This window comes from Schistosoma mansoni (genome assembly GCF_000237925.1).
Source record: "Schistosoma mansoni, WGS project CABG00000000 data, supercontig 0013, strain Puerto Rico, whole genome shotgun sequence".
Taxonomy (NCBI): domain Eukaryota; kingdom Metazoa; phylum Platyhelminthes; class Trematoda; order Strigeidida; family Schistosomatidae; genus Schistosoma; species Schistosoma mansoni.
This window is the reverse complement of record NW_017386025.1, coordinates 2,577,504-2,605,239: the sequence shown is the minus strand read 5'-3', so window position 1 is coordinate 2,605,239 and position 27,736 is coordinate 2,577,504. Positions and strand designations below refer to the sequence as shown.

Below are 27,736 nucleotides of genomic sequence, written 5' to 3'. Positions count from 1 at the left end.
TAACAGGCAAAAGTAAGTAATTAAGAATAAAGAATCATTTTTACTATTCATAAGGATGATAAATGTTTATACAGTTGAAAAAGATTACAGGGAGGATGAGAGGAAACGTTAATTACAATAACAGTTTCTACAATATATACAGAATTTTTTAAAAATTAAAGTGTATATTAAATAACTTACTCTTGATTTGCATGCTTCCAGGAATATTTTTCAAGTCAATAATACTATGAACATTATCATCCGGTATAAGTGGAATATTATTGTCTACATCGATAGAAATACAATTGGTATCTGTTTTCGGAATGACAGTACTTGTTGAGATTGTCATTTTATTATTCTGTGGTTCTTGATAACATTTTAGGCGTTTCTGCTGCCATTGTGATAATTCCATTTGTAATACTTTAGCTTGATTAAAAGGATTTAATTTTGTACAAATGTAGGATTCAGAAACTTTAATTTGTTTACCAGATAATCTAGTTGAATTCGGTGTACACACTGGTATGGATGGCAGCCGTTTATTATTAACGGACAAATTCGTTACATTAGTCGACTTTAAAGAAGATCTACGGGTTATTTGGGTAGATGAGGATGGAACGCTAACATTTGAGGGTTTCTACAAAAAATATAAAAGATAGTTTAAAATAAACAGGAAAAAACAAGACGAAAGTGATGCAAAAATGGCCTTTAAAACCTTTTAGTTATCGACAAAAACCTAAATTATTAGATAGAGAATCGAAGATTGGGAAACGATTTGAGTAATATTAAACAGAGGAAGGTAGTGGCTTGTAGTCAAATCTTGGATGAGTGTTTCTTCACACTTAGAACTTATCAGCTGGATGTGCCTGACTTCCAAAGTTGATGTTCACATTAGGACTGAAATCCCTAAAAATGAATTAAAATTCATACAGGTTGTACAAGTGGCTATGTGGAGTCATTAGTTAAGTCGAGAGCGCGTCGAAAGGTACTAGGTTTGAGTGCCGGAGTGAACATTAATACTGAGATGTAGGTACAGACAACTAATGGGTCCTCAGTAGGACGAGAAGTGCGTCCTGGATTCCACTGCTAGCCACTAGTCAACTCTACTTAGAATGCTTGTGGATCGATGGTAATATTGAGGCAATCTACACAAGATGCACATATATCAAAAAGGACTGATCAATTGAAGTCCTTTACATTGATTAATTATTTAAATGCATTGCATTCCACATTGATCATCAGTTGAACTGATAATTAAACAAAATATTTAATACACTAGGTAAAATTCTCAACAAACGCTGCTTCAATCATCATTCTATTTGAAACACATAATAAATATTCATCAAGGCCGTTTTGTAAGTATTCCTTAACTTGACCAGACACCAGAACGATTTGCAAAGTGATTCGCTCATACAAGTACAACGATAAAAAAGGAACGTCCAATTTTTTCACAGTCACTAATGGAAGTTAGTAGTCAAGAAAACCAATGACTATTTCCAATGCCAGGTTATTTCGTGGATTTCATAAAGCTCGAACGTACTCCTTTTTAGGACAAATCAATGTAATTTACACAACCACTAAACAAGTTTTTTTTCTAAATTTGCACTTCTCAAAAGTGTGCGCTAATGATTGCATGCAGTATTTAAAACAGGACCTTTACATATCATAACGAGCATAATATATTTAGATTACTAAGCTGGAACTCATCAGTACACATTTTTAAGTTTAATCAAATCTTCATATTGTGTCACCTTAATCCAGTGTCGTCGAGAAATGCCTATCTTATTTCCTACTAAATTCATTGCAAAGATCATGATTTACCACTAAAACTCTGGACAATTCACCTTAAAGAAGATACTGCTTATTGTAGAAAAACCTATCTTAATAGTCTCTGCTTTATGTTAAGTGTGAAAACAGAATTCAGAAAAAAAGTTTCCAAGAAAACAGAGCGATATCAGCCAAATATAATAAAAAATAGGTTATTGAATCATAATTGAAACTGTTATTATGTTCATCCATCTAATAGACAGTTTTCAATTATCGCTATTTACTTAACTAGGTAATTCTGACTCTCCATAATTCCCAGAGATTAATATTCACTGATTTCCTTAATAGGTGCGTCGTGATTAATTCTGAAGACCGCAAGATTTCTGGTAACATAATTATGTTATATGTTAGGTGGTTGGAGGTATTTGACAAGAAATCCTGCACCTAGTTTTCGTGTTATTTGGCACTCCTCAACAAGGTGCACTCACAATCCTGAGGAAACTGGTTGATCCTGGGGGATTTGATCGCGTGTCATTCAAGTTCACAATCTAGGATGAATAATTAGGGTCATTACTGACCTTATATGGGACAATAACATTTACAACTGATTGACGACTGAATATTGACACCTCAAACTGTGAAGCTGGGTGACACGACATTGAATTCATTAGGGGGGATCAGTTATATCAAGATTACTGGTACACCTGGATAGCAAGTGCCAAATAGCACGAGATCAAGGTTCAGAGTTTCTTAAAATCTACATCCAACCACTACTTTACGTCTAAACATAGTGCACGCGATTTCGAGTCACTGAGACTAAAAGGCCATATTAAAATTTAATAGATAGAATTCAATCAGCACTAGGCGAACATGTCATCCGGTTACTTCTCAGTAGTAAATCAACTTAAAAGTGAAAAAAGAAGACAATCTATATGTAATAAGTGGATTGTGACTAGCAGTGGCACCCAGGAAGCTCATTTTATCTTATTTAAGACTAATCAGCCGGAAGGGATGCGCATTGTGGATTCCAGTGTTAACCGCAATCTATCTGCTCCACAGAAACTTATTTCAAATAGCTACATCATGGCATTCTCCATAAGAAGAATCAAAATTGAGCCAAGAATAACAGCAATGGGACAGGCCAAACCTTTTCTATTAATGGTATGAGAAAGGAGAAAATTTATTCACACGTCAAGTAATCATGTTACCTTTTAATATAATCAATTCAGTAACCGAATACAAGGTTGATCAAAAAGTAAGTTTTTACATGTCGAAACTCTTACCGATGTGAATCAGTTAAGTATAAACAAAATAGAGAATGAGAGACGTTTCATTATTTTGGTCTATGCTGTAAGTAATACGAAAAGAGCAAAGTTTATGGGAGAGATATTGATTTCCTTATTTCCATGAAACACTAAATTTTCGATTTTTTCCAGCTAGATGACGAAAGAGTGTAAAATTGTCTCGCAATGGAAATACATATATTGATCTTTTGAGTTGTATTTAATCTGAGTTAAATTAAGCTCATTTTCTGAATGGTGCTCAAACAAAATGAAAAAAAATACTCTCACGTATTGTAAGCATTAGGCAGCCTTTTATTTTATTCTACCGTTGTTTTTCAGTGTGAAATAGAGAATAATTTGCAAAATCTAGGATTATGTTTAAGCTAAAGCAGGAAGGCTTAAAATACTTTTTTAAAAACAAAATGGACTTACACTTCTTATCGATCTTTGTCCAGTTGTAGACAAACTCTGAACAATCCCACTGCGTGTGGTTTTTTGTTTAGACGAAGTGCACACAAATGAATCTAGTTTCTTCGTATTTGAAGTTTTAACTACAACGTGGTTAGAGGATATGCGATCACGTTGATTATCCATACAGTCTTTTATTGTATGTTCACTTGGTAAACATTTACTATAAGTGATTGTTGGTTTTACAGTTGTTTTTTTGTTATTTAAAATATCAGTAGGTGGAGAGACATTTTTAGCATCAACATTATTAGATAATGTATCGGGAGACTGGCTTTTCAAACCACCCCCTGTGAAAAAGGAAAAAAGAAACAAAGTATTTGAAATAAATATTGGATAAATCTGATAGCATTTTTAAACTCAGGATCTCAGAGAAGACAAAGGATGAATGGATTTGAGCCATTTCGACCGATTCTCAGCCATATCACTAAACGTCCTCAACCACTGGTTACGATAATCGCGTGGACCTCAACCAGGCAGTATCTATCTACCCACACGGCTTAGTCCGATAGACAATAACTCTATGTACTAATCTCACGTCTTGGTTTAGTAGAAAAACACATGAGAATTGAATGGGATCTTAAAAAGAAACATGATGTACAACATCAACAGAGATGAAGGAAATACTTCATCGTTCTTTTGTTGAAAGTAACAAAGTGTATGAAACAAATGTGTTATTGCTTACGCATTGCTTTCAAGCGTGTTACTTTTGAGATTTGTAAAATGGAAATTTATAAGGAATATTTTATGACCGTTGATTTTTGAGGATTTTTAAAAATCTATTCATAAATCACCGAATGACCCGAATTTGTGCTTATGCATATTGTTCGAAAAAAAATTCTCCGGTTATCTATCCATTGAACCCAAACTTCGCATAATCAAAATTAAACAATTCACTGATCATAAGGAGATTTAGACAGTGGCTAATAGTGAAATTCAGGACCCATGTTTTGGTCCACTCGGGACTCGTTAGTTGGATGAAAACAACACTTTTTACCAACTAATTAAAATTTAGTAATTACTTTGAATATCGAAAAATTTCTGATACCACTAAAAGGATATACGTGCTTGAAATCAAATGTAATACTTGTAAAAGGAACGATGTACACTATACGTGTAGATTGCTTATGAAATGTTTCTAAAAGGAATTCATCAAATCATAAGAATGTATGTTTCTTTTCAAATTCGACAATTGTCAGTTCAATTCCTTTTATTGCCCGAGATGACAAAGTGGTTTATTTCTGGATGACAATAAGTAATATCTGTACTAAATCGATCTCCCCCTTTGACGAGTTATGCTAGCTAGTATAAGAGTTATATGGAAAACCGTTGGTAGCAACCAAACTAAGATATAATATTAGTCCATAAAAGCACTGACTCTTGGACTGAGACGTGTTGAGAAGTACAAACTTCCAAGTTGGAATTTTCGAGGTAATCTAAGTCGTATAGATCAGAACCAGTGGCAACAGTGTAAATAAATCCTTCGTTTATATCCACTTAAAATTCTAGTCTGAAGATGACTTCAGATTTCTAGATCCCATGTTTATTTAGTTCATTTTAAATTATATTCTCTGTGTATAGTCATCTTTTAATGATCATTGTTACCATTATTATCTAAACTCTTACAACTCTCATAGTTTTATATCACTGACCGATATTACTTATAAAACCACTGAAAACTAGGAAGATCGAGATAACTCCTTCGTCCAATCAAAGGATTCCTCAACAGTGCGAATTCACGACCCCACTGTGGATTCATTTTCATTATACCAATTTTCTCTGAGTATGTTGACAATTTGAATTAATGTATAGTTCTGTGAAACAAGTCCTTTGGCATTTGTGACTGAATGAATATTACATACTACGATATTTACAACGAACAAAAACTCATTTCCAAAATATTGTATAACATTTTGCAAATGAAATACAACACAGGATTAAGGAAATGTATGGTATACATGAAAAAAACAACTTCATACCTGCTGCACATGTTCCTGAGTTACTCAGCAGATCGCAGCGAACCTCATGTCGTTCGAAAGATAGTAATGAATCTGTAAGTGAGGCTTCATTTGTTTGTATAAATGTTTTGAGATTATTATCAGAAGAGTAATGCACTGTTTCAGTTTGTCTTTGATATTTTTCACACCCATCCATACTCTCAACAAAGACAGACGGTAAAGAATTGGAAACATTGAACTTTACATTTTGATGATAGCTAGGAGAAAATTTACTAACTGCCCCTTCAGCAGGACTAGATGGTCGAGAATTCTGAAGCAGAAACAAAACACTTGATAAACACGACTTCGATATACTGAATAAGAATACTTATACTAATAGAAAGAGTAAGAAACGAGAAATTTGTGTAATATCTTCCTCTGCATTAGCAAAAATAGTTTAGTGTTTAGTCAGTGGTTTGTGTTGGCTGGCATGCTGAAACATTTGTGACAGTGACTTTCTAGCCGATTTCTAAAGTTCTATCAATCGATCAGTTTTGAGGAGTAAAAAAGCATCAAAATGCAAATATTCGACTACATGACATATCTAAACGCAACAAAAATCTACAAGATCAAATCAAAAGAAAAACAGTGAAAGTACTTGATATTTGAAGTGATCGCTTGATGAACATAGACAATTATGTGTGTTTTATCATATATTTCCCTAGTCTCATTGACTGTTATGACATACACTCGTTATTTAGGGTGATAACGTATTCCTGATTTCAGTTGGTTTGACGTATGAAAGAACAATCGTTTTGGTTGGGTATCTAGCATTAGTTTGTGACAATTGTATACGTCATGAGATCGTTTTAATAGGTTCTTCTCAAGATATCAAGAATCATATCAGTCCTCTCGGTAGAATCTAACACCACATCATTATTATAAATGATTGAATACAAACATACCTCAGAAAGATTTTCGTCGGGTATCTTATCGCTTGAAATTGCATTGATTATAACTAGCGTTTCACTTGCTGTTACATTGTTACGCTGATCATTAACAGGTGCTGCACATGAAATAATTTTAAGATCAAATTCCTGAACATTGACAGTTCCATCATCTAATTTGTCGGGTAGAGATGTTGATGATAATTTAGAGCCTAGACAAGGCACAATCTCATTGTTATTTGATTCAATTGGAGTATTCGGAATGTTATCGAGTAACTGTTTAATTGTATCATTTTCTTCAGATAAATGATGTGAATTAACTTCATTGTTTAATACGTTATGAACAAATGAATCGGTATTTCCATTTTTTAGAGATTTATCGGGCATATAAGTTGTATTAGAATTTATTGTAGAATAATTAGATAAATTACCGAATTCTGATGATTTTCTACTATCTGTCCATGACGAAGGTGTATTCGATAGATTGTTGAAATCTGAAATAACTTGAACAGTATGTATTGACTCTTCAGACGTTGCCTCCTCTAATCGTGGTAATGGTTTAAAACGTGCTGAATAAATCATACTTAATGGACTATTTGTTTGAGGTGAAGAAAAAATTTCATGAGTTTCAGGTGATTTACTTATGGAAATTTGTTTTGAGCGCAAAGACGATGAGTCAGATCTTGTTTCAGACCAATTAATTTCTTTGTTATCAGTCACTTCAGAGAGATAATGAAATTCTACACCCGAATTTGAAGATGATGGCGATGAAGAATTTGTTTGTAATAATTTACCATTATTTAAACCAGATAAGGTAACAAGCCATTCCTTGTTAGCCTATACATGTAAAAGAAGCGAAAACATCATGGTTAGAAAAATGATGGTTACAGAAAATATAGTGCTGCGGTAGGTATATGACTGGTGATCTTCATCGATCGTTTTTGAAAGTAGATAAAGTTTAGGATTCGGTTATCAATAAGAAAATACAATCATTCAATGATACATTTGAGAGTGCAACAGTTAGGCATACGTAATAAATGTTGCGCAGACCTTAGCTGATGAATGTGCATAACCCCAACAGACAATTTACCACCTTCATTTGGTAACTTATGCATATATTTGGGATTCTTTACTTCCCGGTTCCACTACATACACAAGAAAATCCTATGAAGGTATTTAAAATCGAATACCAACAAACAGCACACGAGACCAAACTTCAAAGTTGATGATTCACTGAGAATGAGATGATATAAATGATAGCAAACGATTTCTTTATCAGGTATGAAAAAATAACGAAAAGTGTCCCTATGTGAGTAGCTAAGAGTTGTCAATCAATATCACACATTAACAACCACAGGTAATGCTCTGTATCACCTTCTATGCAGCTAGATATATTGTCATTTAATTAAAAGCTGAACTTCATTTATAACAGTTTTTATTTTATGAAAATGCTGTGTCGGTTTACTTAACTTTGAATATTCACAGTGACATCATTAAATACACTTCTTTAATACGAAATTCAATGTAGCATTATAAAGAGACGAATTAAATACCGAACTCGCTATTGTAATAGCTTATTAGGACAAATTTATAGTTAATTACAGCGATTTCTATAAAAATGACTTGTTGTAATGACTTTTGAAATATCTACTACTAAAAGTGACGGTGGAAGTGTACTTTGCCGAAGAGCTTCGGTAAACTGTATACAGACTTAGAAAAAGTAGAGCTATTCATTAGCCGTTCGGAACAATTTGTTATATTAAAGCCCAAAAAGGGTTAGAGTTAGGAGTATACGTTTGGATAAGTATTTAGAGTTAAGGTTAAGAATTAGAAGTAATAGTTTAGAATTCTCTAGGAAAAATGCTTTTTTACCAATACAGATGAATACTTACGTAGTTAGTTCTTTGGTCTTAAATATCAAGAATATTTATATAAATAAGAACTCATAAATCACAGTCCGCATTCCTTGGTTATTCCACATTTAACAAGTTTAAGCGTTCTACTAACTTAATGATGTGAACCGCGAAACAAGAAACCTTAACAAACTACGGAAGCTATTTTTGGGGACGTTATTTCATTTAATTCAAAACTTGTAAAACTGTAACATTTACTTTTGCCCCTAGTCTATTCTACAAATCATGAGCTTTCGCTTGATGTATAATCCACTGCCATAGCATTTTCTGTTCCAAAGCTATTGTCATTTAGACGTAACCTTTTGTACTCTATTTTCTATTACAATCTTCCAGTTTTGGACATAATTATATTTTCCTAATTATTGTACATTATGGTCAGGTTATTCATCTATTTATTCATGTAACTTTTCACCCTAATCTGAATTGGGAATTCGAGTGCTAGATCGGGATTGGAATAAAGTGATTAGTGTTCCAGTTGTCCTTGTCTTCTCTCTCGCGCGCGTGCTTGCCAGCCAATCAGGGATAAAATAGTTTTCATCTCTCTACCCCCACTTCGAACTCACGCATACTAGCCTCAAGGTTAAGCCAGTCAGTCTATCGTGTCAAGGTCCTAATCTACATTAGACAAGTTAACTCGGCACCAAAGTGGGTAGAGAGATTCAAGGATGTAACACTTAATATTGGTTGATCTTATTTAGCTCCTAATAAAATACAAACTATCCATCGTCGGGTTTTGGAATTTTGTACGAAAATACTCAATAACCCCCAATCTTAATTCTGATTGATTTGTTAATGTATAGCATACTTTCCTCAGGTTGACTGACTATACATAAACAAACAATACATTAGTAAATAAAATGTTCAAGAATACATTTTCAAGAAAAATCTCATCAATAATTGAAACGATCACAACAGACTGTTACAATAAAAATAAACTTACATTTATATATTTATTCAGAATACGTTGTTTGATTGTTTTAATTAAGTCATCGTTTACAGTTAGTTTATTAGGGTAATTATTATCGATTGATTGATTATCCATATGACCATCACAAAGAGGACGTTCGGTGGGATTTGCATTCGACTGTTGATCATTACTTGTATTATCTGTAATAATAATAAAACAAAAACAAATAGTTACATAAGAATTGACAGAGAAGATTAATAGCTAAGATAGATGTTTTTAGTGATATCGTATTCTCTAAGGTGAATGGTTTATTTGTAGAGTTTTGAATGTCTTTCTGAATAAAATATTCCTCACCTACTACATGAATACAAAAACCAATAAAGTAGCCATCAATTATAAATATCCACCCTAAACTATAAAAAAACTCGGCAAATAAATAAAATACAGTTCTATATACCTGAAAGTTTTTCTAATTGAGCATTTTTTGGGCTCAATGATAATTGTGAAGGATTTAATGGGGAAATTGAAGAATTAGATGTGATCGGATAAGGCAATTCAGTTTCAGAAGAGATTTCAGTTGTCTGAGTTTTCGCACTAAAATAAATAATCATCATTAATAAATCACTAAATATTTATATGAAATTTTATCAAGAATGAGCATCATGTAAAACAATATGTCGATAATCCGTATACGATGAAAGTTATCCTTAAATTGTACAAACTATTCACAGACTATTCGATAATACCAAATATTAACAGTTCTATCCTAATAAATGAATTGATTCGAGCTGGATTTCCAAATGTTCTAATGAGAGACTATGGCTTGTAGAATCAACAAACTAGGTCCCCGTTAGATTATATACAATATCGTCTAAGCTTAGAAATGTGAACCATTGAGTTTCAACTCAGTATCAAAGAAATCTTGGTCTCACGCGATATCTAAATCTCCGAGATTTAATCTTATGTAGAGTCTATGAATGAGGATTGGATATGAGTTTTTGATTATGACTTAAAAGCTACCTAGTACATTCTGATTTTTCATGATTTTACAGCTAATATCAGTCACTGGTTACAAAAAAAATATCTTCAAATTGAACAAAAGCTCCAAAACCTACCTACCTGTACAAATACATATAAAAGTTACATGGTTGTTGAGACAGTTTACTATGTTAGCTAGTACATGTACAGAGTTATCAGTTAAATTTTTATTAAAGCTTGCAAAAAAGGGAAATTATATGCAACTTTATTATGTGTTGATATATCAGTACAACTATCTAATGTAGTACACATTCACATTGAGTACCGTTGTATCTACATGGAAAATACTGATATGACTACTTATAATTATCATCTTGGCCTTGCGTTTTGTTCATTGATTTGACGGACTATTAGTCTTTATTCCATAGTACATTGGCAAATGAACAGTTATGTTCGAAGTCATAACAAGTAGCAGTAACATCATTTTCTTCAAGTCATTACCGACACAAAGAATCTAGATTTCATCTATACAAGGTAACGTGTGAATGAAGTGAAATGAAACATAACTGACAGTTAAAACTTTAAGGCCAATATGTAAAATGACAAAAAATAATAATTTAATCAATTAGGATGATAATCCTTAAATTGACTTCTAGGTATTACTTATCACACTTTAACAGTGACTAGGAAGTGTGTATGTCTGTTTTTGTGTATTTTGTATGGGGATAGTATTTGGTAACGAATTGAAAATGCACATCCTGTAGGTTGACGACGAAAAGGTTTAACAAGGATTCACGAATTTAACCTTATGATATGAATATCAACAAATCGCTATGAATAGGATGAACCTATTACTAAGCTTTAAATGTAAAAAGTTTGAATACTGACTATTTTTCTAGTTATTCATGTTCAAAATGTACAGCGAAATGTACATTGTTATGTTATTAAAACAATCGAGTAATTTCTTAAAAAGTAGAGGTTACACTTTCGAGATCAATGATGGGTTGTTCACTCCAGTGCTCAGTAATTCTTAATAAAGTGGCTCAATGAAAATGAACAAACTCCATAAATCACTACCATCAACAGCCCCCATGTCAATAATTACAGAAAATCATAAATTGATTAACCCATTTTATTATCTGTATAGTTACATTTCAGTAACTCTTTGTAATCCACTCAAGATTGAATAAATTTCTTTTATTTTTGAAAAAAAGTTCCTTAACAACTAATAACAAAAGAACAGAAATAATAATAATCATTATTACTATTATTTCATTTGCATGAGTTGTTTAAATTTTCCCACTAATGTTGTGGATAGCTACTGATCAGTCACATTTGGAACGTGTGAATTCAGTAAGGATTGACTGAATATCACCAATGAGCTACAAGCATTTTAAATAAAGTTGAATAGTGACTAGTAGTGGAATTCAGGAAGCGCGTTCTCTTATTATTGTAGTCATAAAAGTCATTTAGTATAAAAGAAAAGGTGACTTTTAGATTTCAAATCAAAATTCAAATATCATATATAAAGAGTAGTAAAAGTATCTTTGTTTAGTGCTCAGAATCTTCTAAACTTCAGACATTTGATCCTGGAACAAACCTCAACCTCCTGACACGATATTACATGAACAAACTGATTAGATAGCCTTTCTTGGTAACAGAGCAATTTCGTATTATAGCTGATGTCAGTTGATGACGAAAACCCTAACTGTAATTCTTTATTCATTAATCTAAGTCCTTAACACTAACTAAGAACAATGTGAGGATTCTTAAAAATCTGCTTGGGTCTTTGTAAGGGTTTGAGAAGACGTATAATCTATATCCATATAAAAGAATTTATACATTGTCGTCCTTTTTTATTTACAGGCAGAATGACTTGTATAAGACTTTAAAAGATTGATTAATTATGTAAAATCCGTTTACACTTAGTGATATGATTATTTTCTTCTTCCTAAAATATTCATTTACAAAAGTTGTTTTCTAATTTATTAATTTGTGGCTGAAAATTCACTGAAGTTATTTTAATCTCGTCCCTATACAATACACTTAACAAAATAACTGTACTTTACTTTCGATAAATTCCCGATAGAGAGGACAAAAGATAACTTTGTGAACTAAATAATCTTTTCAAATCATTTGTATCAGTTGTTACACTTGAATTATGACTAATAATTGAATTGATCAGTGACGATGTTAGTAATGCTTTTAATTCAGCTTTTAAAGTATCTGATGTAGTGCATGATTCTAATGATTGAGGTTTATCGGAACTTGACAACGGTGGCATGGTTTGTTGCGACCCAACAGATGATGGTGAATTGATTGTTGATTGTGGTGATAATGTTGATGAAGATGATGATGACGACGGTGACTGAAGTGTTGACAGGTTATTATTCATAGGTGGAATATCTACTAAATGTGTTGATTGTGAAGATATTGTAATCGGTGGATCTGATGGAGACAATTCAAAAGGAATCTTTATCTCTAATTTCTGACTTTTTTCATTTGATATTTGAATGGTGTTTAGTTCATGTGGATGCTTGTAAGATTCGTTATTCCCTGAAAAAAAGGTTGTGAATATGATCAATATATAAGTAATATGCTTGAGAAAAGTAGAAAAAAAGGTCATAAACAGGACGAAACGTGTTTTATGGACTTGATTGTTAGCTATAACTTATTTTATAAAACTTGTGCCAAATATGATCATATCGAAGCAATCTGAACAGAATGTACATATGACAACTAAGGTTGATCAAATTCAGTTAAGAATATCAACAAAGGGATAATTCAAACTTATACAAGTTCAAATAAACAGTATTCTTAGTCAATAATACTGATATTGTCTTTACTATAATTTGTTTCAATTCACAGGGATGAATTTGAAAAACCTCGTTACTTATGAACATAATTTGTCAATGAACAAACAAAAATAGTCAAGAATACAGAATATTTAATAATTCAATGCGTTTCTTTTTTTAATCAGGAGCAGAATTCTAACCAATATACAATCAATATTGTAAATTACATCCCAGTAATAACTGTTATATTTTAATGCAAAGTATATTATCACTGTACTTTGGTAAGTATCAATTCTGTCATAACAACTATCAAAACAGTTTTAATCTGATCTTATTTCAAATCGTTGTAAAATTAATCAAAATATGTTTGTATGCTCAAAAAAAATTATAAACATACTCTTATTCAAATTCTGGATACAAGATACAGTTTCAAAGCACGAATCATGATTTGGAGTTTTGCTCACATCTTGAACGATATCATCACGAATAATGATCTCATTAGAAAGTGATTTATCGTGTGCATCATAATCGTATTGACTTTTCGGTGGTTGTACAGACTTATTAACAATGACTGGCGTTGTTGTAGATGGTATCGACGATCCATACATATTTATATTCTCTTGTAGAGAAAACTGCAATGGAAAAAAGTGGATCCAGTGTTTAAAGTAAGTGAAAGTTATTGAAACAAAAACACTAACGACTTCAAACCTGGTGTAAATCAGTTATCCACCGAAGATAATGTAAGATAGTGGTCATGTTATATCGCGAATCCATTGAAGTTGGACATATACACCGGTAGACGACAGCTCAATAGTTGAGAGGTTAGGCATCTGCATCAGACACTGTGGGTCCTGATTTTGTGGATGTGCGCTGCAGCTAAGGGGAAACAGTTGTTCAGTGCATCCTAGTTTTCAGTATATGTCTAAATCAAGTTGGCTCATGCTATCAATAACGAGTATAAGTGTTTGGCCATATTGAAAAGCGATAATTATTTAAACTAGCCTCTTGAAGTATTTTTAGCTGCTATTCCAAATGTATGTTTTGAGGAAAGGGTTAGATCCGTTTTTTATTTATAATCCCATCTCCTAATTGTTTGTCTTTTTGACTGATTCATAGTTTATTGAACTACTTCAACGGTTTCTTTAATATATTTTATCGGGAAAAATAGCTCATGTTATATCCAGTGCTCTATACCCATTAGGGAATGTAATAAGTTTTGAATCAGCAACTTAAAATGATACCCTGTCGAATACAAACATTTCGATTTTGTCTTTTTTCATAGTTATGCTCCTAGAAGTGAACATTTCTATAAACAACTTCTTAAGAACTAGCTAACTTTCTGTCTGCGGATTATTTTAATTCCCGAAAACTAAGCCGTTCGATACTTATTATTCTAGTAACAATCAAAATTATCAGTACAAAAAGTTGATTTTACCTCGAAAGACTGTTTATCGTCATTTGTGCACCAACCAGAAGAATGTTTTCCAAGATTAGGGATAGAACAATAATCCATTATCTGTTTCGAATCATTTGGCGAGAAACAACTTACATCTTCATGTTTATTAATTTCCATATTTGTAGCTGAAGAATTTGTGGAGATTTCCGAGTCCATATCAATAGAACTTTGGTTAGACGTATGTGAAGATTGTGAAAGTTCACTCGTAGATTTGTACTTTTCAAGATTTAACAATTTAGCTTTTTGAATCCTTATAAGATCACGAGCACGTTCAGCCAAAACACCTGTTATCGGCTTTGAAATACAATATTTAACAACAGTAGATTCAGTGTTATAGGTACTTTGATCATTTGATGCCATACTTGCGCTTATCTTTTGGGAAACTGCTGTCGATTCAGAAGAAAACACCTATATAGAAAAGAATGCAAAGTATATTTATACAGAGAAAAATATACATGAGCCTTGTTAAAATCATTTTAGTGATTTCAAAGCAAGAATATATAATGGAAAAGTTGATATTTAAGGCAAACAGTAATTTCAGTGTTGCTTAAAACGTTATATTATCCTTGGCAAATAAATTAAAATGCTTTGAATTACAATCTAAGTCGATGAAATTCAACAAGACACTGACCTCATTTCGTTTCCAGTTATAGTGGTGGTTAACCAGATTACAAAGAGTGATCATTGGTTATTTGCTGAAACCATAATAGTGCATTACTAGGTTTAAGTGAATGATTAAATGATGTGTGTTTGTGTTATAGAGTGAAAGATTTATCCTTTTAAAAGGATTTTGATATTATTATTTTTAATAATTGAGTATTTGAACCATAAATAGTGTTAGTGGTTTTTTGGAAATACAGTTATTTTATGACAATATATCCTCCAATTTACTAACTTGACGACAATGAACGGCAGTTCTGATGTAAATGCCGAAAACTACCTTAACTTTAAAAGAAAAAACGAAGGTGTAATTAAAAGACAAGAGTTGAAATGATGTAATTGATACTGGTTTGGTAAATTTACTTCATTTCTCAATCCATATATTACATTTAACCATCTCTATACAGTAAGCATTTATCAATGTATGCAACATGAAACGAAGTTAGAACAAATGGCCCAGTTAAGATGTTTACAAGTTATTAAAACAAAATAAAGTAGATTATTCTTGAGTTCTGTTATATTTTCGTATACGAAACTAACTAACTAACTAATACTTTTCAAAAAAAGTACTGGCTAATAACTGTGTGTATTCCTGCATAAAACATAAAAGAAGTCAATAATCCTAAGAGTTCAAACAACGGAAATAAACGTGAAAGTATACTCTGGTGAAAAACTAGTTTATCAAGTTCACCTCAGACAATAAATTCAAATAAACCATCGAAGTCTCAAAGTGAACTCTGATGAAGAATAGAGAATGAAAGTGTTGTGTCGTTAAAAGGAGCCCACATGACACGTTGAGCTTAAGTTTCGTGAAGATCAGGTCAGTTTCCTGGGTGGAACCTTAAAGCTCTATAAATTTCAATCACTGAGATTATTTCAAGTATAATTTTGAGATATAATATAGTGATTTCTGCATACTCGACACCCAATTTCTGTCAAACTACTCGTTCAAACCATGACGAGTGTCTGCATAAGTGTGATATTATTATTATTACAACACATTAAGGAGTGATATAATTAGACCAACATGTATGCGAACTACACACTGAAAAAATAACCATCTTCATATAAATGAAAGAGATATATCAAAACCTAAACGATGTAACAAGATGCCTTCTAGAAAGTGAAAACAAGTTGTCATTTCTAGGCACCATAAAATATACTTTTTAGAGCAATCAGAGCATATATTTTTATATAAGAATAACAAACAGGAAAAGTCAGGAAAGTCAGCGTACTTACGTTCAGTGCAACAGTTGTAGTCGGTTGTGATAATAAAGGTAATGAAGGTGTTTCGTCTGTCTTAGGTTTTGTGTTTAATAAATCTATCGGCAAATTTGAATAATCTTTTCTATCACTAACTCCATTATCTCCATAGACAGAACCTTCAACTATATACATATTTCTAGGAGTTATATTGTTATTTATTTCAGTAGATTCTTCCAAATCTTTTCTTGACAACTTAATTGAATGTGATTGACTTTCATGGAGATCACAAGCCGAACCGAGTCGAAGTCGATTAATGCGTTTATCAATCATGTCCAGTTCTTCACTGTAAACGTACGAACGATTTTAAATAGAAAAATTTAATGATAATACAATAATGTGTATAGATTTCATATACACTGACCTCTCCAAATTAAAGTGTGACTTCAGTTTATGAAGTTATCGCTTGTCATTCTGATTCATAATACTGAAATTCATGTAACAAGTACAGATTTATGTAATCAACTTTGAACTACACTCATTGTTTCAGGGCTAGTGACATTTGTTAGCTGCTTAAATTAAGCTAGACGGGGTACAATTTAAATATTCAATTTACTGACTGAGACTCCAGTGCTTCAATAGTTCACAGGTTGCTCTAGTCTTAGTCTTTTGGAGAGACAGAGGATTCTTGATTGAAATGCATCTGATAATCAATATCAATGGTCAGAGACCTCGTGTGACATGATTTGAAATGAGTCTTACTGGTGCTAACCCATTGATTACCTATTCCGTATATCAATCATGAATCTTTATATTAATTTATACCTTTTAGATCCTTTCTTTCAAACGATATTTCCCATTTTAATCTTATCTTGCTACTGTAGACATTACTAATACTTTCACTTCTTCTGGTATATGTCTTGTTATTACCTCTTGTTGTTTAAATTTAGCATGGAAGCTTGGAGTAGTGGACATAAATGTACTAGGCACTGCATTGTTAATAACAGCCTGACTAATATGTGCTAGTCTATAAAACTAAACAAAATTTTTGTACATAAGGCAATATTAACAGTTTACAATCTAATAAACTGACAAATTATGCGATATTTTGATTTCAGTGAACCATCAGAGACTAAATGGTAGTTAATTCAATACAGAACTACAAAACAACTAACTGGTATATATATATATATATATATATATATATATATATATATATACTGAGTAATTGTTACGTTACTAAGAGAAAAATAAAAGTCTAAAATATGTAGTACAACCGGAAACCGATTGCATAATGTCCTTGACACAAAGCCCATTGTAAATAATGTAACTCAATTAGCATATGTAGAATTGTGTACTAGGATTCCGGTCACATTTTATGACACCTAGTAATATCATCCAGTAGGTGGTTGGGAAGGGAGCTTTATTGAACGACCTAATGATTGAATATTAACTCCTTTAACTACTAAGTCATCGCTTCATACTAGGATATTTATTGGAAATGAATTTTGATACTCATACTATTTCATAACACAAGGTGAAAAATTTCAGATAATTTATACATCCAAAAAAATGAACCAAAACATTACACAAAAGTTTATATTGTTTTTTTTTGTGAATGAGTCTTAATCTAAATCCCATCATTTTTAATGAATAACGAACTCTGACTAAATGACTTTTGTTTCAATGATGTAAAACAATATGAGAATAAATTCACTTAGTATTGTTTGTTTGGATCTTCTCACTGATGTTTAGGATTGCAACTGGTCGGTCTCTAATTGGCATATGTGCATACTGTGCATATTGCCTCGATATAGCTAAATTCACAAGAATTGTACGCAAAGATGGATAGTGGCTAGCAGTCGAATCCAGGGTTCGAGTACCAGAGTGAACACCAACTCTGAGATGCAGGCACATCCAGCTGACAAGTCCCAAATAGGATGAAACGCGCGTCAAACTGGATTCCACTGCTAGCCACTATCCATCTTTAATATGAGAATATTCTAAACAACAGTATTTCTAGAAGTTTATCAAACATATATACATTAATCAGAATCAAAATCAATTTCGAATGAATTCACAGATATAAGTTTATGCAATATGGAAACAAAAAAACTCGTTAATTTAAAAATACAATGAATCTTAAAGCATTTACAAAGTTAAATAAAAAAATAAAAAATCATTTCATAGACAGGTACATTTTGTTTTAGAAAATTTAAGTACTATGTTATTCACAAGTGACTAAAGATGAATTAGAATTCCTAGTGTTATTTGTAGTAAGAATCACTAATCTTTAAGATTGACATATTTAGACTATAGATAGATGTCCATACTGATTACATTAAACGATAATCATTGTATATCATCAATTAAATGAAGTTAAAAAAGTTTAGGTCACTAGACTCTAAATTAATTGTTTAATAGTTATACTTCAATACCAATCGAATTACACTTGACGGAGAAGCTTTGGAGGATGTGAAAACCTTTACATATCTGGGCAGCATCATCGATGAACACTGTGAATCTGATGCAGATGTGAGGGCGAGGATCGGCAAAGCAAGAGCAGCATATTTACAATTGAAGAACATCTGGAACTCAAAACAATTGTCAATCAACATCAAGATCAGAATTTTCAATACAAATGTCAAGACAGTTCTACTGTATGGGGCGGGAACGTTGAGAACTACGAAAGCCATCATCCAGAAGATACAGGTGTTTATTGACAGTTGTCTACACAAGATACTTCGGATCCGTTGGCCAGACACTATCAGCAACAACCTACTGTGGGAGAGAACAAACCAGATTCCATCCAGCGGAGGAAGAAATCAGGAAGAAGAGCTGGAAGTGGATAGGACACACATTGAGGAAATCACGCAACTGCTTCACAAGGCAAGCCCCCCTTTAAAATCCTGAAGGCCAAAGGAGAATGGGAAGACCAAAAAATACATTACGCCAAGAAATGGAGACAGACATGAGAAGAATGAACAACCATCGGATAGAACTAGAAAGGAAGGCCCAGGACAGAGTGGGTTGGAGAATGCTTGTGGGCGGCCTATGCTCCATTGGGAGTAACCGGCGTAAGTAAGTTATACTCCAATCAATCAAAGAGATGAAAGACTTGACTTGATCCTTTATGTAATAGCAGATGAGCGTACTGTTGAAGAGTCGAATATCAGAATAGGACAAAGTATTTCTAACAGTTATCCAGTTTATACTGATCCAAGATGAAAACTAAATCCAAACTGGAAACCCTGTTTAACAATTATCTAAAATGTTTAATTTTTGTAACATTTATTTACGAAAAATATGATGAAAATTTATATCTAGGTACTTCACAAAATTGTAAAATGTATTTCTAGTAACTATATCAAACAGGTAGGAAATGAAAACCGAGCTGAGTGAAGTAATAATAATAATAATAATAATAATAATAATGACAGAATAAAACATACTCTAATACTTTTTGACGTAATTGTATGTTCTCATTGTCTGTACAAATATCGCTAGTAGATTTATTTTGAAATGATGTTTTGCTTAATGCAACAGACCGTGGAGATATTTTTGAATTTCCATGAGTTAATTTACAAGTTTCATTATAGTTTATATTATGAATAGAATTTGTAAAATTAATTGATTCAGAAAGGATACGACAACGACGAATATCAGGTAGAATTGGTCTTTCACCAGGTCCTAAATCAATTGAGTTTACAGATTTTTTTTCATCAGGCATTAGTTCGTCTTTCTCTTCTATCACGCTTAAATGTTCATCATGATGTGAAATCTCATCAACATCGTTAATATCCTGATCTTTAAGAGGAAAATGAAAACATATGAAATAAAATATTGAGTTAAGTGAATGTAAGAAAATCGAACAAACAATGGTAAAGTAGTTTTATGTAGGCCTAATTAACGAATACTAAATAAAATGATATGAATACTCAAGGTTTTATGTTAATTGCCTCTCTCTCCCTATATATATATTAACCAGTTGGCTAATAGCTTTTTATTCCGAAATGCCATTTGTTTGGAATTTAAGAATACGTTTTCTGTACATCATTCATCTTTCCATTCAAGTCATGTCAAGATTTTATCAAATCAACTGAGTTTGTAAGTAAATTAGATAGAGACTAACATTAGCCGTATAATAATCAACTAAAAGACATCAAAAATAGATTTTCAGAGATATTAGTAACTATTATGTCATTGTACGCCATTCTTGATGTGCCGATACCTCAATCCATGCATTTAAATTTAAAAGGGAAGATTTGCTTTCTAGGAGGGAAAAGTGATATGCTGACAAATGTGCGCTATTGGTCAAGATTTAAATACATTTTCTAAGGAAATAGATATATCCCATTGGTCGAAAGTATAGTTTAGTTTGCTGAGGAATATGTATCTATATTTACGAATGGGAATTTGGAGGCTCCCAAATGTCCTGGTACGGCCGACGGTGAGAGAAGTCCTCTCTACCTCTCTAAATCCTCTCATATGGCCAAGCATATATAGCCGCTCTCAAGGAAGTTCTACTCACTACCGTATCGTGAGGGGAGTGTTGTTTACGAAATTGAGAGGACGAAAAACGAATTTCCGGAGCTTAAACCTGGTTGGCAGATATGGCGAATCCACCTAGGGAAATTAGAAAACTATGAATACAAACCAATGATGAACATGACCTCCAGGACCATGAGGGAACAAATTACGTATGAACCTATCGTCAGTTACCGGTCACCTTGGGACCGTATCTCTTGACTGTGCTCGATTGCTTTGTGGATTAGACTTCTGGGTTCGAGGCCCGGGGAGTGCCCTCCCCCAGGAAGACCATCTACTTCGGTTTGGCGACCCGGGTAGTACCCCAGCCCACAAACAAATTTAATTATTTGTGTTGCCTATACATTTTTGGTGCCACTTTATACCAATGTTTATGTGTTTAAATAAATAATAAATGAATTTATAAATGAGTTACTAGCCAGTAAATGATCCCACCTCATTCTTGGTTAAGCTCACATATCAGAAACTAGCATGTCAGTAGCAGACTCGGGAGACAGTACAACATAATTAGTCCCTTACTGATTTTTTTATCAGCCAATAAGAATCGTAATTTATTATTGTTATTGTGATTAGAATTAGCTCAGTCATGAGGAAATGATCAATTTTTTTACTTCTGTACGTTAGTTGGGTGATTACTTCATCATTTTGAATCTACGGTGATAAGTTAAACAAACATATGTTTTATATATATGATCACCAGTATACTATAAAATTTTCCGAGAAGCCAAAATAGTATTTTGACTTTATTCGACCATAAATAAGATTGACAGTAGTCGCCAGCAGCACAATTTAAGACCTCTGTTTCACCTTATTTAGAGTACTTCTTTTTAAAGTACCTGGATTCCAGCAGATACCGATGTTCGAACTAAAATACAAACATAGCGGCTATTGTCTTAAACACTATAATGTTGTCTACTAGAATGCTATATAACGAGATTCCATTTTTGTGTAAAACAGTGCCTCATTTATTAAAGAATCCTACTTTTATTCATCAAAGTTTAAAACCTCACATCGCTTTTCTCAATTTATCTGCTGCCAAAAAATTGAGATTTCAAGTTGACTACTCCTAACATCAGCTTAATTACTAAGTCGAGCTGGAAGAAAACTATCCCCACCTCTTGCAACATGCGTCTAAAATTTGATTTGACTACCTTACTTTCCTTCGTCTCAGTAATTAGATCAAAATGATCTATCTATGTCAGTAAATAAACTACTCTTACGAAGATATATGTATATCCTACCGAAAAACTTAAATAAAACAGATGAAACCATCTCGATTCTGCTGCTAATTATCGACAAACTATATATAATCAGAACATATTAATTGACAGCAGTATATAGACTAACATGAAAAAAAACTTCAGTATGTTGACAGATGGGGAACAATAATTAGATTTGATAAATGAACAAACATAAATTACAAAAGATACACTTTAAAAGGATTTTTCCATAAGGAAGACCTACATAATTCTAAAACCTGATCATTTGAAAGCGACAATGGTTGTTCAACGAGATTACTATCATTAGTAAGTTTTACATCTTTTACGGGCAAGCTTTTTTGTTCACTTTCTACATCCAACACATCATTACATCCATTTATAGCGTTATTATTATTGTTATTATTATTATTATCGTTTTCTAAAGTATTTTCTTCAATATCATCGATGTATTCTTCATGATTTATATTTGACAACTGATAAAGTAATTCATCCTGATAATTTACAAATGAATAAAGAATTAAGTCTACGGTTGAACGACAATGTATTAATAATTGTTAAACTATTTTGCCAAGTACAATTTCATGAACTAGGCTGTAAATCACTAAATGTGAAGGATGGTTACACTACAGCTGTCCTAAAAATGAAGTAAGTGAATTGGGGGTCGAACTTTTGATGCAATTGTTCAAAATTCAAACTGCTGGCTGAGGATGGAAGCTAGATAGATCAGGGAGAAGTCTAGTAGTGAATTAACGAGTCTAGGCAGAATTTAACATGTGCCATATTTAGGAAAAGGATAAATACATTTAATGCTAATTGAAATGAGTCGTTCTAAACCTTTAAAACTTTGAACGAGATGGACAATATCTAATAGTTATCTAGATATTAAACACATAAGCTGATGGTCCAGATGTCAGTGAAAACCGAATCTTATCAGATAAAGACTGGCATATAAATATTAAAACAATCTGATGTGACTGAATAGAAATGTCTAATGGTCATCAGTAGAAAAACTTGATCGCTTCTCTATGTGTCATACTTTACTACTTAGTAATATTCAGTAGTTCACATTGTTACCGACCATTTTTGTGGAACATGTGCAGTGTGTTCTTCCCATTGTAGCGAATTCTCAGTCATATAAATTTGCATTTTCATTTGATGTCTACATACATTTTCTTATATGTAGTGAAATTCATCTCTTCTTACTATCAATTAGTTTCCATTGTGTTTTTAGTTACCAAAAACTACTTATTCTAAGCAATAGGCCCATTCCGAATGGAGAGAGATAGATTCATCTCATTAGTTTCTTGTACTTATTTGATACAGTCGCGTGCTGTCTTCAAAGTAAATGGTACATATTACAATTTAACTCTTATCCGATTAATGTTAAAACATATTTTCTTTGATGCTGTGTCGTTGACAGGATTGTCGACGCCTGGGAACATTACGGTTCAAAGTTTTGATACCTGATTTACTTGTTATTATTCATTTGTAAGTGTTTGAATCTTTCCGCTGTCAATGTTATTGACCGGATTTTGATCAGTCTTGTCTAGCACACACGTATCCTCAACAGATTTTATAGATATTGTCATTAGGTCACAAGTTTCATAGAATAGATGAATTGTGACTAGCAGTGGAACATAGGATGAACCTCTCGCCTTAGCTCAGATTCATCAGCTAAATGTATCTCCATATCAACCCTCATGTCCACGCTACAACTCGGACCCAGTAACTTCCACTTCAAACACCGAACGCGTCATCCACAGACCAAAATTCACTCAAAAATAACAACAACAGGATAATTCAAAACCTTACCAATAATTATATAAACACCATGTCTGTTGAATGAGTTAATGCATGTCACGACACAATGACCCAGTAGATGACCAGTCAGGCACTCTAAATGAGAGGAACTTCGTTCAAATCCCACTTGGGCCATCAACAGTGAGATGTCAATACATCTCACCGACTGGTCTCAAACACGACTAAATATGTGCTCTGGATTACGGCTGTTAACAATCATTTATCTGTTTTTAAATAATTATTACTTGTGTTATTTTTCTTAGTAGTACAGTTTTTTAGAGAAACTCCATGTTTCTATTTCGAGATTTCACACTCTAGTTAGTCGTTGTATCAGAACTTTTGAGAGGATTTTATACTAGTTATCTGCCTAAAGATCAAATTTCAATAACATGTGATAAATACCTCAAAGACTTTTTCCATCCGACGGTTTACAACAGCATCATCCCATGGACCACCACCATGTCCATGAGAGCTGTCAACAGTTCCAGAATATAATTGACTTCTACGAAGTAAAGTCTCATTACGCTTGACTTCATCCAAACGATTCAGTAAAGCTTGATAATATTGACGGACACGCTCTCTAAAATGAAATCATAATAGCAAAGCCATTTACACTAGAAGTGTTCTTTCAAAAAAGCTAAAATGCCCCATTCACTGAAACAGTTCAATATTAAGATAATTTAACAGTTATGCGGTAAAAACCTAACGATTTACCACATAATCTACTCATGAGAAATTATTTCCATAATGTAAGCGAAGTGTAACAAACATTAAAACTGATAAACCAATTATAAAATCTGATTCTCTTCACTAAACAAAAACCAGATGGAAAGTCTGTTAACTAATCTATCTCAAAATTGCTATTGTCCAAGATTAATTCGCAATGCTGAATGTCTCACACCCTCCTGACCCAACTTTTGCCAGGCAGTGTAAAATTAGGAGCCAATTATGCAGGATTAAGAAATGCTGTATAATTTACAGCTAAAGAATTTTGAGAAAGCTACCAGACCACCTACAGCGTACTGTTCCAAACAGGATGGAAGTTCACAGACAGAGTTAACAGGCAGAGAGAACAGAAATAACCATTTGTCAACACGAGTTAAATTTCCATAGATAAACGAAGTAAGATTGCTACATACGTGAGACTGCACAGTATTTTACTGCTCGTAAAATAACTACGACAGTTTAATATAAATAAGAGTTTCAACCAGTAAACACACTAAACCAGATAAACCGGAAGAGCCGGAATCATTCCTGTTAGACATGGGATATGGTCATTATTCCATATAAGAGCTCAAATAAAGTATGAAAATACATGCCCTACTTTTACTGTAGAAAAAACATGATTCGATTAAAATGTCAAGGAAACCGATGACAATATTGCTCGATAAACTAATTTGACACATTTATTTAAGGCCAGATAGATAATTACTTATTACAATCCGATAGTGATAAAATAAGTTACAACTAAGGAAACCTCTAACTACTACGATAGCACTTCAGTATAAAGTTGGATAGGGGCTAACAGTGAAATTTAGAACGTGAATTTCATCCTATTAGGGATTTAGTTCCATTCTATTGCTAGCTTTCATACTCAGAGTCAATCTCGATATGGCTTTTAAAATAACCTAAGCTCTTGTACATTTTTTTGCTGGTTAGAGCTTGTCCGTTAGAAATCTTTCAACCTCTGATACCTCACCTCACAACTCAACACTTTAACCTTCGGAGAATTGTCTACCAGTTTTTTTATTTGTAAGTCGATTCATGAGCAAATAATATTATTTGGAATGATTTCGTGCTTACGGGTATATCTCTCATGATATAGTTCACCTTTGAATAAGCGTTTCTATATCAACAACTTGGTGTTGATATATGTATTTTCGCGAATAAGACAAAAATGTACGTCTTAGATTCAGATTAACAATAAGAATACATTGGTTTATTCTTCTAGTCAATCGTTTATTTCGTAATTACAAACTTAATCATGCAAAAACCAATGTTTTAAAAACACTGAAGCAATAGTCATTACACAAAAATTGCGTTGACAGAGTTTACATTTAAATGTAAGTACATCTAAGGTTATTTTAAGTAATATATGTGCAATTTGAACACGTACAAACTCACGCAGCAGATACTCAACAAAATCCACTCCTTTAGGATTAAAACTACTAACTGATTTGACTTGGAGCTAGCAAGGAATCCAGGATGAGCATTTAGTCCTATTTGGGATGCATTAGCTACATGTTGCTGTCCACACTGGAATTCAAACCCAGTACATATCACTTCAAAGATCATTGAGTTATGTACTAAGCTACTGAGTCATTTTGAAATAAAAATTAAGGCGCCTGCTTAAGATTTTTATACACCCACAGGGACTGATTAATTTGAATAAAATGGAGTTTGTCAATGTGAGAAATTGTAAGAGATTGATTGACCGAATTCCCGAGTATCAACAAAAAGAAAGCTATGACCTCTACTAGTACAACTTGCGAGTTCAGAATATAGTAGTTTAAACATGGTTTGAACTCATATCGTAGTTTTTGACGCGTGAACTCATAGAATAATCAAATTTTACATGAAGTTTGAGAAAAAGCGATAATCTTGATCAAATGTTTATTTAACTAACTTGTGTTGTTGAACTAATGATGTTGATGAGTTATAAATATAAGGATTTTAAAACCTTACAAATCCATAGGTTTCGGAGCAATGACTAAGTGGTGTCTTCAGTTATAAGATTGATTAACGGGAATATAAAGCGTTTAACATTCTTTAATGTTAATGTTTATTTAACAAACAGTGATCAGTGACCAATATTATTCCGAAATATTTAGGTCATTTAAACAACTAGAACCAAACAGATTTCACATAAGGCTGAAACGAAACACTATTGAACTTAAAGTAAATAAATAAGCTATTTAAATTTTAAAAGCCTTTTCGACACAAGCACCAACTTACTTTCTCATTGCTTGACGTCCACGCATATCAGCTTTGATAAGATCTTCACGGGCATGAATGGCATTTTCACGCTCAACTGCTTGTATACGTTGTTCTTCTTTACACGCTGAAATCGCAGCACTTTGAGGTCCAATATCTTTTTCTTCGTCAACGTTGATGCTTTTAACAACTACTTTTGATTGCACATTCTGTGTATGTATTGTGTTTCTAGCTTCAATATCATACACAAGAACCAAGGGTTCACAAGCTATTAGGAGAGGTAGAAAAGGACAAGTTTTTAAATACACAGTGAAATTTAAGATGGCCTGCTTGAATATCTGGGCTACCTGTTCCTGCCATTTAGATATTTCAACAAGTTATACGTTTTCTTGTTTGTTTTAACAGATCATTATGTCAATTAATTCCATAACATATTCAGATGTGTTTGTGAAAAGTTTACGACCTTTCTATGTACAAGTTACAAAAATGTACAATCAGAGACATCTTGGTGGCTGGCAATATGCATTGAACGAATATTATTCAGATGTCGACTTCTGAAATGCTAATATCTAACTGGCATTCACTCAATATTTATCAGAAATAAAAATCAGGAAATATGAAACGGAAACTCTCTGAAATACTTTGCGCTGAGAATTCTATATTGTATCAAAAATATAATACTGAATAAAGCTAATAATAAATAAAGGGTAATTAGGAATGATGAAATGTTTTTTAAATATTAGTTAGCCAAATATCAAAATAACTATTTGACTCATCTGTGCGAGAAAGTAAAAAGGCTAAGTTAGAAAAGGTGTAAACTGCCAGATATTCGGATGGCTAGATGCTTAAAAATATACAGAATAGTAAATCAACGTAAGAGTAAAATATATGACCAGGATTATAATATATGCCTACCTCTCATCAAGATAAACGAATTATTTATCCTC

The 27,736-nt window shown here is 32.7% G+C and overlaps 1 protein-coding gene across 1 annotated transcript in view; it reads right to left on the bottom strand.

Annotated features, from left to right (window-relative positions):
- The window catches only part of Smp_175860 (hypothetical protein), a gene marked incomplete at its 5' end in the record, with an annotated part of 31,897 nt that extends 5,061 nt beyond the window's left edge, over positions 1-26,836 (bottom strand). Inside the window, 14 exons of the mRNA XM_018790903.1 lie at positions 181-613; positions 3,459-3,781; positions 5,471-5,759; positions 6,394-7,212; positions 9,229-9,395; positions 9,653-9,789; positions 12,555-12,729; positions 13,366-13,600; positions 14,404-14,484; positions 14,518-14,832; positions 16,324-16,633; positions 19,740-20,089; positions 24,258-24,435; positions 26,811-26,836. Coding sequence (XP_018645916.1) covers positions 181-613; positions 3,459-3,781; positions 5,471-5,759; positions 6,394-7,212; positions 9,229-9,395; positions 9,653-9,789; positions 12,555-12,729; positions 13,366-13,600; positions 14,404-14,484; positions 14,518-14,832; positions 16,324-16,633; positions 19,740-20,089; positions 24,258-24,435; positions 26,811-26,836 — 3,838 coding nt within the window. The remainder of the gene's footprint in view (positions 1-180; positions 614-3,458; positions 3,782-5,470; positions 5,760-6,393; positions 7,213-9,228; positions 9,396-9,652; positions 9,790-12,554; positions 12,730-13,365; positions 13,601-14,403; positions 14,485-14,517; positions 14,833-16,323; positions 16,634-19,739; positions 20,090-24,257; positions 24,436-26,810) is intronic.
- Positions 26,837-27,736: the final 900 nt, after the last annotated feature.